The sequence below is a fragment of the Ambystoma mexicanum genome, chromosome 6q (genome assembly GCF_040938575.1).
Source record: "Ambystoma mexicanum isolate Mex_15411 chromosome 6q, UKY_AmexF1_1, whole genome shotgun sequence".
Taxonomy (NCBI): domain Eukaryota; kingdom Metazoa; phylum Chordata; class Amphibia; order Caudata; family Ambystomatidae; genus Ambystoma; species Ambystoma mexicanum.
In genome coordinates, this window is record NC_090937.1 from 1,687,260,932 (window position 1) to 1,687,279,421 (window position 18,490).

At 51.2% G+C, this 18,490-nt stretch overlaps 1 protein-coding gene across 1 annotated transcript in view; it reads right to left on the reverse strand.

Annotated features, from left to right (window-relative positions):
- The window catches only part of LOC138515444 (zinc finger protein 585A-like), a 726,273-nt gene that overhangs the window by 124,518 nt on the left and 583,265 nt on the right, over positions 1 to 18,490 (reverse strand). Inside the window, exons 6-7 of the mRNA XM_069630284.1 lie at positions 8,534 to 9,085; positions 7,818 to 8,370 (exon numbers count right to left, since the gene is read on the reverse strand). Coding sequence (XP_069486385.1) covers positions 7,818 to 8,370; positions 8,534 to 9,085 — 1,105 coding nt within the window. The remainder of the gene's footprint in view (positions 1 to 7,817; positions 8,371 to 8,533; positions 9,086 to 18,490) is intronic.

The window sequence follows — 18,490 nt, forward strand, 5'->3', positions numbered from 1 at the left end:
GGCCTCAACTCCTTCCTCCTACTTGGGCCTTCTCCTCACCTTAATATTGTAAAAGGTGGATTCTCCGTCCTGCTCCTCGTGGCAGGGGCGCGTAGATGTGGGGGGCGAGCAGCAACCAAGTTACTTCACTGGTGCAAGCCCCCCTGTGGGAATCCAGGCCTTCTGCGACTCCGTAGGTTGGCTGCTTTACAGTCTTTATATGCAGTTTGAAGATGAGCATGGGCAGGTAGGCGAAAGCGCGGTGTGCGCAATGCTGTCCGGTGAGTAATGTGCGATGCGCGGCGCTGTTTCGCCTTTTATATTGCTAACCTGTGTCTTTTCTCTCCTTGCAGGTTGCGATGTTCCTCACCGAGCGCCGTAATGTTCCAGCAATGATACTGACCAGGAGATGACTACCCAGGTAAGAAATGTGTGTCTTTCTTCATTCGGGAGGAAACATGAGTAAACGCTTACTAATGCTGTCTTTCTTTCTCCTCTTTCCAGGTTATGGTATACCAGGATGCATGCGGTGCCGGATGATGGAGTTCGTACCTTCAGGTGAGTGGAACTGAAGTCGGCGATGGATTAAAGACAGGATACTTGTTCCAGGTAAGTTTTCTAGTGTTCTTTCTCTCTCTGCAGGTCCTGGGTTCAGGTAAACTGGCATCATAGAACTGGACACAGTGAGCGTTACGCTGGGCACGGCAGAATAACGCAAAGCATGTTCTGCTGTATGGGTGCGATATAAATAGTCTCAGGTAAAGTAGTCCAGGTAAAATAGTCCCAGGCCTGCCACACCCAAAGTAGTCCAGGTAAAGTAGTCCCAGGCCTGCCACACCCAAAAGACTAGACCACATAGCTCAGGGATGAACCCCCCACCACCCCCCCCCCCGCCAAGTTAAATAGTCCCAAGTAAATAGTCCCATTCTAATGTTGGTCTTCATGATGGTTATGAGCCTGGCACCAAAGGCTCCAGGACTGACTCCAAGAGAGACTTGGATGAGGTTGTAAGGCCTTTGTCCTGGCCCTAACTGGAAGGCTGACTTGCCAGTGAGGGCCAGGGTCAAGGGTCAAGACAAGCACCTAGAATAGAGAATCCAGTAAAGTGGGAGAGTGGCCTAGTTTTCACAGAATAGCGGGCAGTAATGTAGCACCTACAGTGAATCCTGTAAAGTGGGAGAGAGGCATACATTGTTGGGGAGAATGTGTGTGTTTTTTTTTTTTTTTCTCTCTCTCTCTCTCTCTCTCTCTCTCCCCTCGACCCCCTCTCTCCCCCCCCTCCCTCCCCCTCCCCCCCCCCATGATAAACAAAACAAGCATCTTCGAGGTGACACATGAGGGAAAGGGTCAGTGTGGAATTAGAGATATTACGATAATCTGGTAATATGTCATTAGTTGGTACCAAGTTCAACCTAAGTCTTAGTACTTGAGACCTAAAACTTCTCGACGGATGTTTTTTTCAAATAAGGTGCTGGTAAATTGAAGTTTTTACAAGTCCACACAAAATTATCACCAAAACATTAAAAAAACATAATCATTCCTCTCAAATGTGTCCAAACATCCCTGCACCATCTTAGCTTAGCTACTTTTGGTGTGAGGCCCAATTCTTCTACAGATATGTCTGCACCTTTGAGCATTGACCTATTCCGTGAGGACCCTACAGCCCCCCTGCAGCCTTACCAGGTTTAACTGCTCCAAAACCGAGGCCACTGGAGGGTTCAGAATGTTCATGAAGACCTGTAACTCCCCCAATCTATCATTGTCTGAATGGGGAGCTGTCCCAGCTCATACAAAATCCCTACAAGTGGTACTGATTGTGGTAGTTGCGGAAGACCTCTCCACAATGCTCCCTCCAATTTTGCCCAGTCTAAGGACCAAGACTTGGTTTGGGCACCATAAGTTAATTTAGGCACGAGTTGCTGCTTGTACAGTTTCAAAACTGGCAAAAGTGAGTATCTTCCATCGAAGACACGCAGCTTCACCAGTGCCCCTGAGAATGTGACCTTAAGGTCTTCATGATACTCTGTGCCTGTAACACCAAGATAAACAAACTTGTTTACTACTTCTAGCTTACCATTTTTCAGATGCCAGAGTACTGTTTTACACATGTTTCCCCCCTTTTAAAACAAGGACCTTTGATTTTGTTGTATTTAGTGAGAGTCCAGACTCCCCAGAAAATCTACCACAGCTGTTAATGCTCTCTGCAGACCAATAGCTGTTAAATCGCATAAAACAATGTTGTCCGCATACAGTAGATATTGAATTACCAGGGAGCCCAATCTTGAGGGGAAGGTATTGAATAAACCTAATGACCTCCCTGGCCCAGCAAGTAGAAACAGAAAAGAAATGAGTATGTTGATTAGCAGACAGAGAATCCTCAAACCGTAACCTAACATGCTCAGGTGCTATGTTCAGTGGCCTGCTGAGACGACTGCCAGTCGAGAGCAGCGCAAGTCATTCATCAGGTGTTCCTCAGGGACAGGGAATTGGTCGGGGCAAAACTAAGAATCCCTGCTCATTTCACCCGGAGGTGTACCCTGCTGTCTCCCACAAACCCTAAAGTCTTCTCACACTGTCCAAAATGAACACCTTCATCCACTGCCAAACAGCCACAACTCACCAGGTGCTGACACAGCAACAGACCTTCAGTAACAGATTGATGCTGCAACCCTGCAGGGGATTCTTCATGATGAAATGAGGAGCAGAAAAAATGGAAAGTGGAGTGGGGATTCCTGAAAAAAAGGAACAAAATATAATTACTAAACACTTTCAATTCCACTGGGTATCCTGGCACTATAGACAGATAAAAGGTTTCCATGGTTACACATCTCAGTGGTGCTTAATTATGTCACTCTCAGAAGATGGATGGAGGGCTGAGTGGACGTGCAGGGATTTGAACCAGTGACCATGAGGTTCACCACAGATCAGACACCAGGACCCGGAATTAGGGATCCGCAGGCCATGAACACCAATTCCAGGAAAGGTCAGGAGGAGAGGAAAAGGGGAAAGGGGCAGGAGGAGAGGAAAGGGGGAAGTACAGGAGGAGAGGAAAGAGGCAAGGGGTGAAAGGGGCAGGAGGAGAGTAAAGGGGGAAAGGGCAGGAAGAGAGGAAAGGGGCAGGAGGAGAGGAAATGGGAAAGGGGCAGGACAGGAAAGGGGCAGGAGGAGAAGAAAGAGGGAAAGGGTCAAAGGGACAGGAGGAGAGGAAAGGGGAAGGGCAGGAGGAAAGGGTGAAAGTGCCAGGAGGAGATGAAAGAGAGAAAGGGTGAAAGGGGTAGGAGGAGAGTAAAGGGGGAAAGGGCAGGAAGAGAGGAAAGGGGCAGGAGGAGAGTAAAGGGGGAAAGGGTCAAAGGGACAGGAGGAGAGGAAAGGGGGAAAGGGCGGCAGGAGGAGAGGAAAGGGGGAATGGGGAGGAGAAGAGGAAAGGGGGAATGGGGAGAAGAGGAAAGGGGAAAGGGAGAGGAGAGGAAAGGGACAAACTGGCAGGAGGAGAATAAAGGGGGAACGGGGCAGGAGGAGAGGAAAGGGAGAAATAGTGAAAGGGGCAGGAAGAGAGGAAAGGGGTATAGGGTTAGGAGGGGAAGGGGCAGGAGGAGAGGAAAGGGACAGGAGGAGAGGAAAGGGGGAAAGAGTGAAAGGGGCAGGATGAGAGGAAAGGGGAAGGGGCAGGAGGTGAGGAAAGGGACAGGAGAGGAAAGGGGGATTGGGGCAGGAGGAAAGGAAAGGGGGAAGAGTGAAAGGGGAAAGGTGGGAAAGGGGCAGGAGGAGAGGAAAGGGGGAAAGGGGCAGGAGGAGAGGAAAGGGTGAAAGGGGCGGGAGGAGATTAAAGGTGGGAATGGAGCAGGAGGAGAGGAAAGGGGGAACACAGAAGCAAAGAACACCATGTGCAGGGGCAGAATTCATCTTTAGATTTTCCAAGCGCTTAAAAGACACCCAGGGAGGATATATAATAGAACCCCCCTCCCCTCCCCTCCCCCCTCCCCTCCTACCCCCAGCCATCCTCCCCATGCACAGGAGAAAGGATGGTCAGAAGGTGCCTAAAGGGGGGCAGAGGTGAGGCCCTGCCCCTCACCTGCAGCAGCTTATGCTGTCATTATTCCGTCATAGATTGTGAGGAGGAGGAGGAGGGAAGAAGATCCAGACACATAAGTGCACATCCACAGGGTGTCTGCAGATGCCAGAGCTATCGATCTCTGGGGGAGAGCGGAAGAGCGGGCATGCGCAGTGCGGAGATATTTTCCACTCGAACATGCGCAGCGCAAATACACTAATCACGCGAGCATGCGCAGAAAAGGGGACATCAACAGCACCAAATCAGGCAGCAGTAAGGGAAAGGCATGCACAGAGCAGATACCTTTATCTGCAAGGCATGTGCAGGCAAAGGACAGGTACTAATTAGCAAGGCACGGCCAGGCAAAGAACAGGCACTAATTAGCAGGGCATGTGCAGGCAAAGAAGAGGCACTAATTAGCCAGGCATGTGCAGGCAAAGAACAGGCACGAATTAGCCAGGCATGTGCAGGCGAAGAAGAGGCACTAATTAGCCAGGCAAGTTCAGGCAAAGAATTCTAATTAAAAGTCATTCTCTAAGAAGAGGCACTAATTAGCAAAGTTTGCAAACATAGACCTCCACTGGGCAGCTTTGCTTCGATGGCTGGTACCTCTCATAGATTTTGGAACAATCAGAATTTCTCATGGTCATAAGCAGCTTTCCTAGAGGGACCCACTGTTTTCCAGAACCTATTTCACATGTGCCTGCAGTTCATAAACCTGCTCAGGTGTGCTTCATGGGAGCCAGACATGCCATGTATGCTGCAAGAAATTGCATGTTTTGGGTTGCAGATGCATACATGCCAACCCTCCCTATTTAGGTGGGAGACTCCCGACTGTTCAATGAAAAATATTTCTATTTTTCACATTCTCCTCCCTCGAATAATTCTAACAAAATGCATTCCCATAGGAAAATTCATTTCTCCCAATTTCTCTGATGAAATTTCCCTCCCAGATATTATATGATATGATTTGGTATTTATAACGCACCTTTCACAAGTGTTTCTAGATGTTACAGCATGTTGGCACGTATGCAAGTAGCCATATTCAGGGGGAAGATGTGTGAAAGGCTGAGTCCTTGGCTACAGAGGAATGCTCCGTTGTGATTAACTGACACGGACACCAGGGATGCGTGATCAACCTTCTTTATTATAATTCTCAACTGACCCTTTCCCTGCCCCAGAACCCCTCCCTATCCCTGCGTCACTTCCCCAACTCTTGGCCTAACAAGGCCCCTCCCCTAGACAAACACCAGTGATGGGCTGTGCATTGGTGCACAACATCAAATCTCCCCCTTTCTTAACATGTTAGATGACATTGAGAGCCATAGCTCTCAACTCACACGCTTTTGGCGGGTGTCACCCGCCTTGTAAAAGGCTGACTCACCCGCCAAGCCTCCTGCACGCCCATTCATTCCAATGGGCGTCTCACCCGTCAAAAACAAAATCGGGTGATTTCACCCGCCTTTGCAACACAAATGGTTGAGAGCTATGTTTTACCCCACGTCTTCAATCAGTCTGCGGGGCTTTATACGGGACAGCTGAGGGTGTCTCGCCGGTCCCGACAGGGCTGCCTCAGGACCACCAGCTGGGCCGGCTGTCTCCTCTTCATACTGGGAGAACTATCTGTCCCCTAAATAAGAGTCATCTGAATCTGAGCCATGCCAGTAACCCCGGGTAGGGTACCACAAGGGCATGTCCTCACTTGGGCACCTTGGGTGGTCACCATTGTTCCCCTTTAGTCTGCGCAGTGCAGAGACACTACTCACGCCATAATGCAGGGCTATTGTGTCCAACCTAACACCTGAGCAGACAGACGGTGACTGCAGATCCCAGAGCTATCGATATCTAGGGGAGAGCTGAGCGCAGAATTGAAGAGCGTGTTCTAGCCATTGAGGGGCCCCGGGCCGCCCCACACAGCACGCACGCAAGCACACCAGAAGGAAAGACAAACGGACACGCTGCTTGCTATGGGGTCCCGGCGGCAACTGCCGTCTCGGTCCTCGTTTATTAGGAAAGCGCATGCGTGAACCAGAATGAGGCTCGCGCATGCGTGCACACATCTTTACTACGTAACATCTCTCCTTTTCTTTAAACAAGATAACATTGCATAATATAACATGACAACAACTCATCGTGAGTTAACCAACATTGCTTCATCCCACTCTAGCCGTCGGGGTCCATGACATAGTATCGAAATTGAGCAGGGGGTTGTCGTCCCTCTCTGCTCGGATACCTACTGCTACTCCCTGAGGTCGGCAGTGGTACTTCTTCTGCTGGCTGGCCTTCTTCCCCGTTTGGGTTTCCAGACGGCCAGGATCCCTCTGGACCGGACTGCTCAGGCGACTCCGGCAGGCCAGCTGCTGGCTTGCCTCGATCTTCTTGAAGAATGACCTGTTTCTGGTCACCGTCTCCCACCCATTGGCGGCTGTCACCATAGACCCTCTCACATGGGTTACCCCGAGGGGTTGTGGTTCATAGGTGAGGAACATCTTCCCTTCGGGATGTCGGTTCCTTACTAGCACTGTGTCTCCCACCGCTTTCTCCTGGAGTTTTCTCCGCTCGCTCTCTCTCTCTCATTTCTGTCCTTCCGCTCCTGCCTGACGTGTTCGTCATCAATCACTCCCGGTGTTCTTCCCTCCACTTCCAGAATCAGTCCTCGCGGACAGTGTTTGAATAGGGCTTCCGCCGGTGGGACGCCTGTGGACTGGTGTGGAGTTGTCCTGTATTCCTGCAGATACTCTAATAGGTTCCTTCGTAACTCCCCTCCCCCATTTAGGGAGATGCGAAAGATCTTTTTCAGGGTTCGCATAACCCTCTCTTCTTCTCCGTTGGCCCTAGGTCAGAGCGGTGTCACTTTCTGGTGTCTAATCCCTCTTTCTTCCAGGTATTTCGCAAATTGGTTACCTTGAAATGGCAGGCCATTGTCCGAACATAGTACTAGTGGGAACCCATGGGTGGCAAATATCTTTTCCAATGCCAAGATGGTGTGGTCGCAGGCCGTCGATTCCACCAGTTCCACTTCTGGATATCTTGACCACTGGTCTACAACCGCTAGGAAGTACATGCCTCTTCCTGTGGACCCAAAGTCTTCATGAACGGTACCCCAAGGCTGCTCACTCCTCTCCATTGATCTGATCGGGCGTGCTCTCTCTGCAGGACTCGCCGCTTGGCATGGGACACACCCTTGTACAAAGTGGTCCACCCTGCTCTCCAGATCAGGGAACTATACTTTGGTCCTTAAGCGTGCTTTTGTTTTTGCTGTCCCTTGATTCCCTATGTGCACCAGTTCCAGTACCTTGATTACGAGTGATCTCGGGATGACTATTTGTCGGCCCCGTAGGATGAGTCCATCTTCGGATACTGATAGCTTATTTCTTGCTTTTCATAGTGCTTGCATGTCCCGCTGAGCACCTGTCTCCCGTCTGGAATTGTTGACGAGCACTTCTTTCCATTCCCCACTTCCAATGGCAGACCTTATGACCCGGAACACCTCATCGTTGTCCGATGCCACTATGATGTCCTGATGTACCAACGCCACCGGCATGGCAGCCTCCACTATGTTGTGTATCATTTCCAGGCTCTCTAATACATACATGCCAACATTCGGAGCCACCTGGGAGGGAGATTGTCACAGGGAAATCGGGAGACCAATATTTCACCATAGGAATGCATTGGGGCTAAAGTAATTTTAAGCAGGATAATGTGAAAAATAGCTATATTTTTCACCAGAAAATCGGGAGTCTCCCGCCTAAATCGGGAGGGTTGGCATGTATGCCACTACCTCTACCTGGTCCAGCGTGCGACTTGTGCTGGGGTGGCGTGATAGATAGTCTGCAGGATTATGTGTGCCAGGCCTGTACTGTAGCTTCACCCCGTACTGGATCAGTGATAGCATCCACCATTCTATATGCGGGGTTGGTTTCGATGAGGCGCCAGCCATGATTGGTATAAGAGGCTTATGGTCCGTGATGACCACCACTGGTTTTCCTAGAATGTACAGTCGGAAGTGGCGGTAACCCCACAATATCGCCAGGGCTTCCCTCTCAATTTGAGAGTACCTCCTTTCAGTTTCGGAGAGGGCTTTGCTGTCGTAAGCAATGGGGCACATGTTTCCCTGTGCATTGGCCTGCAACAGTACTGCACCCAAACCCACTGGGCTAGCGTCTACCACAATTTCGGACTCCCTTTCTGGGTTGAAGTACGCCATGGTTTCCTGGTCCGACAGCGCTGGCTTGATGTCTGTAAACGCATTTTGCTCCCTCTCAGTCCATGTCCATGCCACATTGTTTTTTGTTAGCACCCTTAAAGGCTCAGATAACGATGCCAGGCCCTTAATGAATCTGCCGCAATAATTCACCATGCCCAGGAAACTTCGAACCTATGCAGGTGATTCCGGGACGGCCACTTCGCGAATGTCACAAACATTTTTCAGGATCTGGAGAAAACACCCCAGCATGGAAGATGAAGCCAAATAATTTGATGCGGTCCTTGAAAAATTCTCACTTGGTTTTGTGAAGTGTGAGACCTAGGCTGCTTAACCTGTCCAGTGCCTGCTCCAGCCGCTTCATGTGATCAGCCTCAGACGCCGCGAAGACAAGGATGTCGTCGCTTATGTTGACGACTCCTTTCAGTCCGGCGAGGGCTCCCCTGATGACGTTTTGGAACACCTCCACCGCTGACGATACTCCAAAGCTCAACCTCTTGAACTGGTACAACCCTTCATGTGTGGTGAAGGTTGTAATGTAGCGTGACTCTGGATGCAGTTCTAGTTGGTGGTACCCTGAACGCAAATCCAATTTTGAGAACACCTTTGCCCCTTGCAATTCGCCTATGATGTCATCTAATGTCGGTGTGAGCTGACGTTCCCTTTTTATGGTGGCGTTGGGTAGGCGCATGTCGATGTAAATGCGTACTGCTCCGGGCTGCTTTGGTTTTGGTGCAACCACAATCGGGGATACCCACGGGGTGGGGCCCTCCACCCTCTCTATGATGTCCATGTCTATCAGTGGCTGGAGTTCCTTCTCAACTTGTGCTTTTAGATGAAATGGTATTCTTCTATGTTTCAAAGAGGTGGGTCTCACTGTTTCATCGATGTGAAGATGTATTGGTTCTGCCATCAGCTTCCCCACCCCATGGAAGGGGTTGATATGATATGATATGATATGGCATTTGTAACGCGCCTATACACAAGTGTTTCAAGGCACGACGAGGCAGGGAGGGGGGAAACAAGGGGAAGACAGACAACGATCCTACTAGGCCAGGTGTCATTCAGACCGCGCAAGTGCAGGTGTAGGGGGAGGGAAAAGTGCAAGGGGAAAGGGGAGGGGGAAGTGCAGTACAAGTAAGTAGAATAAAATAAATAAATAAATAAATAGGGCCAGCTGGTGGCAAGTGCAAAGTAAGTGCAGACAAGTGCTGGGAAGGGGGGGCTGTAGGGATACAGAGACAGACCGCAGTGCCGAGGTTGCCAGGGAAGCAGTGCAAGTGGAGAGGGGCTGGGGCCAGGACCGAGGTCAGTGAGAGTGGCCCAGTTGCAGATTCAGTGCAGTTTCAGTGAAGGATTTAGCAGGGGAGAGGGAGAGAGAAAGAAGAGGCAAAGAGGAAGGTTTTGAGGTGCTTACGGAACCGGAGATGGTTCTCCTCAAGTTTCAGGGAGGCAGGAAGGCTGTTCCAGGGGGAGGCCCCTGCCGCGGAGAGAGATCTAACCCCAGCTCGTTGCTTCGAGAAGCGGCTAACCCTGAGGGAGTTGGAGACGGAAGACCAAAGGGCTCGGGAAGGAAGATATTTAGGAAGAGAGAGTTGAAGGTATTGAGGCCCCAGGCCCCAGAAGGCCTTGTGGACAATGCAGAGGGTTCTCATATCTTTCTAGAAGTCGTTCAACATCTGAGTGGTACACCGACATGGTGAAATGTACAATGTTCAGGGCCTCTGAGGCAGCGCAACTGAGCAGGGAGTGGGGACTTACGTCGGTCACAAAGAACATGGCCTTGATTGCATTTTGTCCATGGGTGACCGGTGCCAATAAGAACCCTTGTATGGGTAACGGCGTGCTACCACCAAAGGTGTAGATCCTCGCTCTGGATGTTTCAAGCACTGGCGGGCCAGAGAGGGCTCCATAATGTTCGGTCGCTAGGAAGCATACCGATGCCCGAGTATCAATCAATACTGGCGTCGGGGTGCCACCAATGCCTACTATGCACGTCGGTTGTCTCCTCTTCCTGGCTCCCGTGGCTATGTTGGAGATAAAGACTACCTCCTCATCCTCTTCTTCCTCCTCCGCTATGTCAAGTTTTTGTATGCCTTGTTCCACGGTTGCTACACTCCTGGATCTCCTGAAGTTTCCTCCGTTCACTCTTGCTGGACCTCGAGAAGTGGCCACCGGAGTCGCTGCCCTGCACACCCTGGTATAATGTCTTGGCTTGCTGCACCGGCCGCATACTCTCGTTTTCGCCGGGCATTCTCCTACGTGTGGCAAATCATGCCCAGAGTATTGGCATGATGGCAGAGTGCTGTGGACGGGAGGGCTGTCAGTTCGCTTTTGGCCCCACCGTGGCTTGGGAGGGGTGGTCCGTCCTACTGCAAAAACCTCTTCACTCTTTCCTGGGCAGACAGCCGCATCCATCTTTGCACCCCTGCTTTCTGCGAGCTGATAGGCACAACCAGTGTCCAAAATCTGTGTTAATGTCATTCCTGGTGCCGAAGGACTTGCCTCCTCAATTTTCCAGAGCTGCACCCCTGAATGATCTGGTTTCACACCATGCCCTCTTCATTTTCCCAACTACATGTGCTTGTCAGTTGACGCAATCTAGTACAGAATTGATCCAGGGATTCATCACCATATTGCTTTTCTCCGCACATTATGAATCTGTCATAGTCCATGTTCGCCATGGGGAGGAAGTGATTTTACAGAGCTGCTTTGACTGCTGCATAGGTGGTGACTTGTAGGTTTAATGACTCGAAAATGCGGTGCACTTCTGTCCCAGCAGAATATAACAGGGTTGCTACTTTTGCATGATCATCATTCTCACCAGTAGCTCTGAAAAACATTTCAAGTTTCTTGACCCACAGTAACCATTTAGGCCCAAGCTTGTACGGAGGTCCTGATGTGTCAAATTCTGGCATTGGCACCAGCGTGCCTTGCTGTCGACATGGTATCTGTGCCGGGGCGATGGCTGCTCCATCCTGCTCGCCCATCTCTGCAGTTCGCACAGGCACCCCACACTACGGTGTGAGGCCGCAAACCTGTGGTGTGTTGGCTGCGTTGGCGCTATGATGCCTTCTTGTACCCCTTTTCAGATTCCGTGATACCACAGCTGGCCAGGATGTTCACTGACCTGAATGACTCTTCTCCAGGGTGAATAAATCTTGTGCTGCAAAAATTATTTTGTAGAACTTCCCCAGCCACTTCGACCAGTCTGTGCAGGAAGGTGTGTACAAACACCTTCACATCAGCATAATCACGGCTACCACAGGGCTGGAAGCCGTGAACGTTCCAAAAATGTCTTCAAGAGAGTCACACGGACAGCGCACGAGCACCGTCTCGGGCCGCAACTGTCGCACGTGAAACTCTAAAATGGCCACCAATTGCCACGTTGGATCCGGAGCTGCGTAATATGAGGAGATGCCACTTCCGACGTTTAGCACGTGTAATGGATCCCACACACATACACAGCACTACCTCCTCGTCGCCAATGTTGTAGCCATTGAGGTTCCCCAGGCCGCCCCACACAGCACGCACGCACACCAGAAGGAAAGACTCACAGACACGTCTGCTTGCTATGTGGTCCCAGAGGCAACTGCCGTTTCGGTCCTCGTTTATTAGTCAATCGCATGTGCGAGCCGTAACGAGGCTTGTGCATTTGTGCACACATCTCTACTACGTAACAGAGAAGACATGCGCAGTGTGGAGATACTATTCACGCCATAATTCAGGGCTATTGTGTCCACCCTAACACCTCAGCAGATAGATGGTGACTGCAGATGCCAGATCTATAGATATCTAGGGGAGAGCTGAGCGCAGAACTGAAGAGCGGACATGCGCAGTGCGGAGACACTACTCACGCCATAATGCGGGGCTATTGTGTATTGTGTTCAACCTAACACCTCAGCAGATAGACGGTGACTGCAGATCCCAGAGCTATCGATTTCTAGGGGGGAGCTGAAGAGCAGACATGCGCATTGCGGAGACACTACTCACGCCATAATGCAGGGCTATTGTGTCCAAACTAACACCTGAGCAGATAGACGGTGACTGCAGATGCCAGAGCTATCAATATCTAGGGGAGAGCTAAGCGCAGAACTGAAGAGCGGACAAGCGCAGTGCAGAGACACTACTCACGCCATAATGCAGTGCTATTGTGTCCAACCTAACACCTCAGCAGATAGACGGTGGGTGGCCCGCCTCCACTCACTGGGACGGGCCAGACCAGGTGTCTAGACCGCCCTACATGGGTCCTTTGGGGGCTGCACTCACGCAGGTCACCTGCTGCAGGGGTCACCCTGCCCCGTCTGGATCACCGGACAGATGCCTCAGCTGGGGGTTCCCAGCACTCTGCGGCCACGGCCTTGGGGGCACCCTGGCCGGGCCAGCACACACAGGCCACGATCATGTGGCAGACCCAGTCCCAACAAAAGATGCTTCCTGGGCTCTGCTGCACTGCCTTGTGCGTGCCAGAAGAGACCCTTTTATTAGAGAGGCGTCATGACGAGGTCAAGACGCTCTAGGCCAGGGCATAGCTCTCAACTCTCACGCTTTTGGCGGGTGTCACCCGCCTTGTAAACAGCTGACTCACCCGCCAAGCCTCCTGCACGCCCATTCATGTCAATGGGCCTCTCACCCGCTAAAAATAAAATCGGCTGTTTTCACCCGCCTTTGCGACACAAATGGTTGAGAGCTATGGGCCAGGGGTGCACAACTGATTTTGACAGAGGGCCGAAAGTACCTTACATGAGGGCTATAGTGGGCCGAAAAGTAAATGTGGGCGGAGCGGTAGACGGGGCGTGGCAGGAGGCTTTTTAAACCCCCAATTTGTACTAAACACATGGAAAAAGAATGTTTTTGAGGGGTAACGATTTTTATTTGCATTTCAAACTTACATTTTGTACTACACATTTTCCATTGTTTTAATTTATTTCTATTTAGTTATTGTATCTCGCCTGTTTAATTAACTTATATATATTTTATTGACCCTAGATTGGAAATGCCGTTATTTTGGACTGCTACAGTTTGCTGTTTGGGTTGCCCAAGAGGAGTATGGCCTTCCTTGAGTCAGGTTTCCTCAAAAAGCCAAAGATGAACATCTCCTAACTGTGCCTGTTATAGCTTTATTATAGTGTTCACTCTTGGAGTGCAACACTATGCCCCATGGCCCCCTCACCCCAACCAAGCACTATGCCCCATGTCCCTCACCCCCAACCAAACACTATGCCCCATGGCCCCCTCACACCCAACCAAACACTATGCCCCATGCCCTACTCACCCCCAACCAAACACTATGCCCCATGGCCCCCTCACCCCCAACCAAACATTATGCCCCATGTCCCTCACCCCCAACCAAACACTATGCCCCAGGGCCCCCTTACCCCCAACCAAACACTATGCCCCATGTCCCCCTCACACCCAACCAAACACAATGCCCCATGGCCCCTTCACCCCCAACCAAACACTATGCCCCATGGCCCCCTCACCCCCAACCAAACACTATTCCCCATGTCCCTCACCCCCAACCAAACACTATTCCCCATGGCCCCCTCACACCCAACCAAACATGCCCCATGGCACCCTCACCCCCAACCAAACACTATGCCCCATGTCCCTCACCCCCAACCAAACACTATGCCCCAGGGCCCCCTCACACCCAACCAAACACTATGCCCCATGGCCCCCTCACACCCAACCAAACACAATGCCCCATGGTCCTTTACCCCCAACCAAACACTATGCCCCATGGCCCCCTCACCCCCAACCAAACATTATGGCTCATGTCCCTCACCCCCAACCAAACACTATGCCCCAGGGCCCCCTTACCCCCAACCAAACACTATGCCCCATGGCCCCCTCACCCCCAACCAAACACTATGCCCCATGTCCCCCTCACCCCCAACCAAACACTATGCCCCATGTCCCTCACCCCAACCAAACACTATGCCCCATGGCCCCCTCACACCCAACCAAACATTATGCCCTATGGCACCCTCACCCCCCAAATCAGCACACTCTCAAACAATCACCCATATAGACCCGAACCCCCCACCTCCCCAACTCCAAACCCCCACCCCCCAAATCAGCACACACACTAACCAGCACCCATACAGACCCGAACCCCCACCCCCAACTCAGCACACACACAAACATGCACCCATACAGACCCAAACCCCCCACCCCCCAACTCCAAACCCCCAACCCCCAAATCAGCACACACACAAACCAGCACCCATACAGACCTGAACCCCCACCCCCAACTCAGCACACACACAAACATGCACCCATACAGACCCGAACCCCCCACCCCCCAAATCAGCACACTCTCAAACAAGCACCCATACAGACCCGAACCCCCCACCTCCCCAACTCCAAACCCCCACCCCCCCAAATCAGCACACACACAAACCAGCACCCATACAGACCCGAACCCCCACCCCCCAACTCAGCACACTCTCAAACATGCAAACATACAGACCCAAACCCCCCAGCCCCCAACTCAGCACACACACTCTCAAGCATTTATTTATTTGCATTTGTTAAGCGCGCTTGCAGCCCATAAGGCATCGAGGCGCTGTTACAGAGGATGCGCAAATTTAGGATTACAGACAGGTGCCAGGAGGGCTCTTAGTTACAGATTGGCAGGCATATATGCAGTGGAAGATACAGGTTCAGGTTAAACAAAGAGTCTGGTTTTGATAGACTTACGGAAGGCTAGGTGGGATTCAATGAGTCTTAGGTGAGATGGCAGAGCGTTCCAGTGCGTGGCTGCTAGGGTGGGGAAGCTGGAGCCACCAGCACGCACTTTCCGAGTAGTAGGCGTGACAATTGAGTTGGCATAAGGGGACCTGAGAGGTCTCGTGGCGGTGTGCCTAGTAATTCTGTTGGTCAGGTAAGGAGGGGCAAGTTCGTGAAGGCATTTGTGGGTGAGAGCAAGAGTTTTAAAGACAATTCTCTCTTTGACAGGGAGCCAGTGGGCTTGCCTTCTGATTTCGGAGATATGGTTTCTTCTTGAGGTGCCGGTGGCTGCCCTTAGCGCATTGTTCTGGGCTAGCTGCAATTTGGCCAGGTTTTTGCTGGATGTCCCCACGAGAAGGGCATTACAGTAGTCAAGTCTTGACCCGATAATTGCCCTGGCAATCGTGAGGCAATTTTGATGGGCCAAGAAGGGCCTGGCTGCATTGAGGACTTTGGAGTAGTAGGCTGAGGATGCAGCGATAGCATTGACCTGTCTATTCATAGACAGGTCGGAGTCAAGGTAGACTCAGAGTGTCTTAACATGGTTCGAGACCTTGATTGGAATGTTATCAATGGTGAAGGAGGCGTACTGATCTCCGAGGTTACCCAGAGTGGAGGGTGACCCAATGAGGAGGAGTTTGGTTTTTTTTCCGCTGTTGAGGCACAGCCAATTCTCCGCCATCCAGGATTGGATGGTAGTGTAGATAGAGGTGAGGGTGTTGGAATCTGCTAGGTAGTCGCCCGTGAGTGGGATCAGTACCTGCGTATCGTCAGCATAGTTGGTATATGAAATACCAAGGGAATCCAGGATGCTAAACATGGGCCTTGTAAAGAGGTTATAGAGTGTTGGGGCGATACAGGATCCCTGAGGGACACCGCAGGTGAGGAGTCTAGGGGTGGCGGCGGCAACTTCAGAAAAGACTTTCATGGCCCTTTCTTGGAGAAAGGAGGTGATCCACTGGCAGGCTTTCGGGGAGAAGTTGGCCTGGGTGGCTAGGTGGTGACACAGGGTGTTGTGGTCAACCAGATCGAATGCTACGGATAGATCCAGGAGCAGTAGGAGGGCAGGTTTGCCTGCATCTCTGAGGTCATCCATTTGGTTCTTTAGATCTAGGAGGGCCGTTTCAGTGTCATGTCGGGGGCGGAACCCAGATTGCCACAGGCCAAGGAGACGGTTGTCCTCTAGGAACTTTGGGTGTGCTGACCCAAAGGTGTGGCTGTGTTTTTTTTCGCGTCGGAAGCGGCCTCGTCACGCCACTTGCTGGATTCTGAGTGTGTGTGTCGGTAGGTGCGGCTTGACGCCTTGACGCCTTGACGCCTAGACGCTGGTACCGAAGTCGCAGGGTGCTTTTTTCTAACATCAACCAGCACCGTACGACGAGGCGAAGCGGGCGCAGCGCAGCGCTAGTAACCAGGACGGACGCTGCGCTGGAGAGGGGGCTGCAGAGGGCTGTGGAGGGCCGGAAGAGAAGAGAGCCGTGAAGCTGAGGTGAGCTACCCACAACCTCTGGCTGGGACGTGGACGAATGTGGCAGAGGTGAGACCCTGTAAGCGGTGACACGGAGGATTCGGGGGATCGAGCTGGGATCTGCCTCGCCCCTAGCCCCTCTCACCGCGACCCTCAGCCCCTCTAACCCCTCCTCCCCCCCACCCCCCTCCACCTGGGGTCGAAATAGGGATTGGGGAAAGCTGAGAGAGGCGAAAGTGGAGCGGAGCTGAGCCTAGTTGTTCTGAGGCTCAGACAGCTCCCGAGTTCTAATAAATCGCGTTGACGTGTGCAGCGAAGGAGAGGCATAGTGAGTGGCGCCATAGGGGATTGAGCAGGGATTCTCCTTGCCCCCGGCCCCCCCCTCGTACCGCCCCCCTCCCCCTTCCCCCCCTCCCCCTCAAATTGGCAAAAGAACCTTCTGTGTTATCCTCTGCCTGGTGGTCTCTACTTCTTACCTTTTGGCACACGTGGCCTGCCATTGCATCCAGCACTGTTGCCTGAACCTCTGTACATCAGTTGACAACTTCATAACGGGAACTTTTGCATATTCCCCTTGCCTCACTACCTGCTCTGCCTGTATGTAGAACAACGGCATGCTAGTCAGAGTTTAGGGTAGATGCAACTTAAAGACACAGGCCTCATACTGTGAACCGGGAAAATCTTCGGACATTTTTATCGAGCCTAGGACACAACAGTTTTGCACACTAATTGAAAGCTCTACTTGTGTCCTTATAGCAATGGCGCTAACTACCTGAGGATCTGCTCAATTACCCCTAAGATATCCCGCTTGTGCTCCCTAGCGTTTTTGAAAGAACTAAGGGAATATCATATACCATCAGCTAAAAACAACCCTATTGGACATATTGCCCACGGTACATTCCCCTTCTACCCTGATCCGACAAGGTAGCGAATAGCATCACTATGCTAACTGTCAAGAAGTGTTCTGCCACGAGATACAACCTTCGGAATCAGAAGGACAGAACCTCTACCACAGGGCCGAACAAGGGTAAGGGCATGAAAACTGTTCCAAAGGAAAGAGGAATCATCACTGATTTTTTCCCACCTCCATCTACTTCAAATACCATAAATCCATCGCTAAGCGAGGAGAAGGAGCCGAGTATTCACAGTAGAACGAACAATTCAGCGAGCCTAGGGGAGAGTATAATTGACAACAACTCATTGCTTGACCTCTGTCTCTCTATGCAGAGAGCCATGACTCCGCTACCGCGAAGCAGTACAAGCAATCAAATCAATAGTTACCAACCCCAGACGACAACTTCGCAACGGGAAGCGATAGATAGATTATCTGCTTCCCCTAACCTTGCTGTTCACTTAGGGTCTCAGGAATCTGAAAACAACAGTGACCTCAGAGAAGGCAGCACGAACCTGGGGGATTTGCAAGCATCTGTTGCATCTGTACAATTTGCATTAAATATTCTACTGAAGATGTGCGGGAAGATACTTGACGTTACTCTCGCAATCGCAACAAGCGATACTGAGAAAAACAACCCAATGGAGAATGAGCCGGAACCCATCAACATTAATACGCAAGATGGCACTGACTTTGGGACCCAGGACCCAAACATTACCAATAATTTGGAAATCTACCTCTCACGTAAACAGAAACGCCTGACAAAAAAGGCGATTGGAAGAAGAAAGCGTCAAACTGCAACGATCATACTACCAGACACAGCAGAGACAGCGGAGGAAATCTTGAGGCCAACAGTAGGTAGCACTCCCAAAAAAGGACAGAGAAAAGTCAAACGGAGAGCGGCACGGGCACGCAAACGCACTGCAGCAAAAGAAGGAAAGCTCACTAGTTGGCTTATTAATGACAAATGCAATACCTCTAAATTAACAGCGGCTCCAGAATCAGAATCCTCTTTATATGAAAAAGAACAGGATGCAAATATATCTCAGAATAACACAAATAACATATCAGTCATCCCAATACCCTTGATCAACGAGCCTCAATCAACAACAACATCACCAGCTGAGGAAAAGGGTAACCTTATGGTACCTAGAGGCGGAA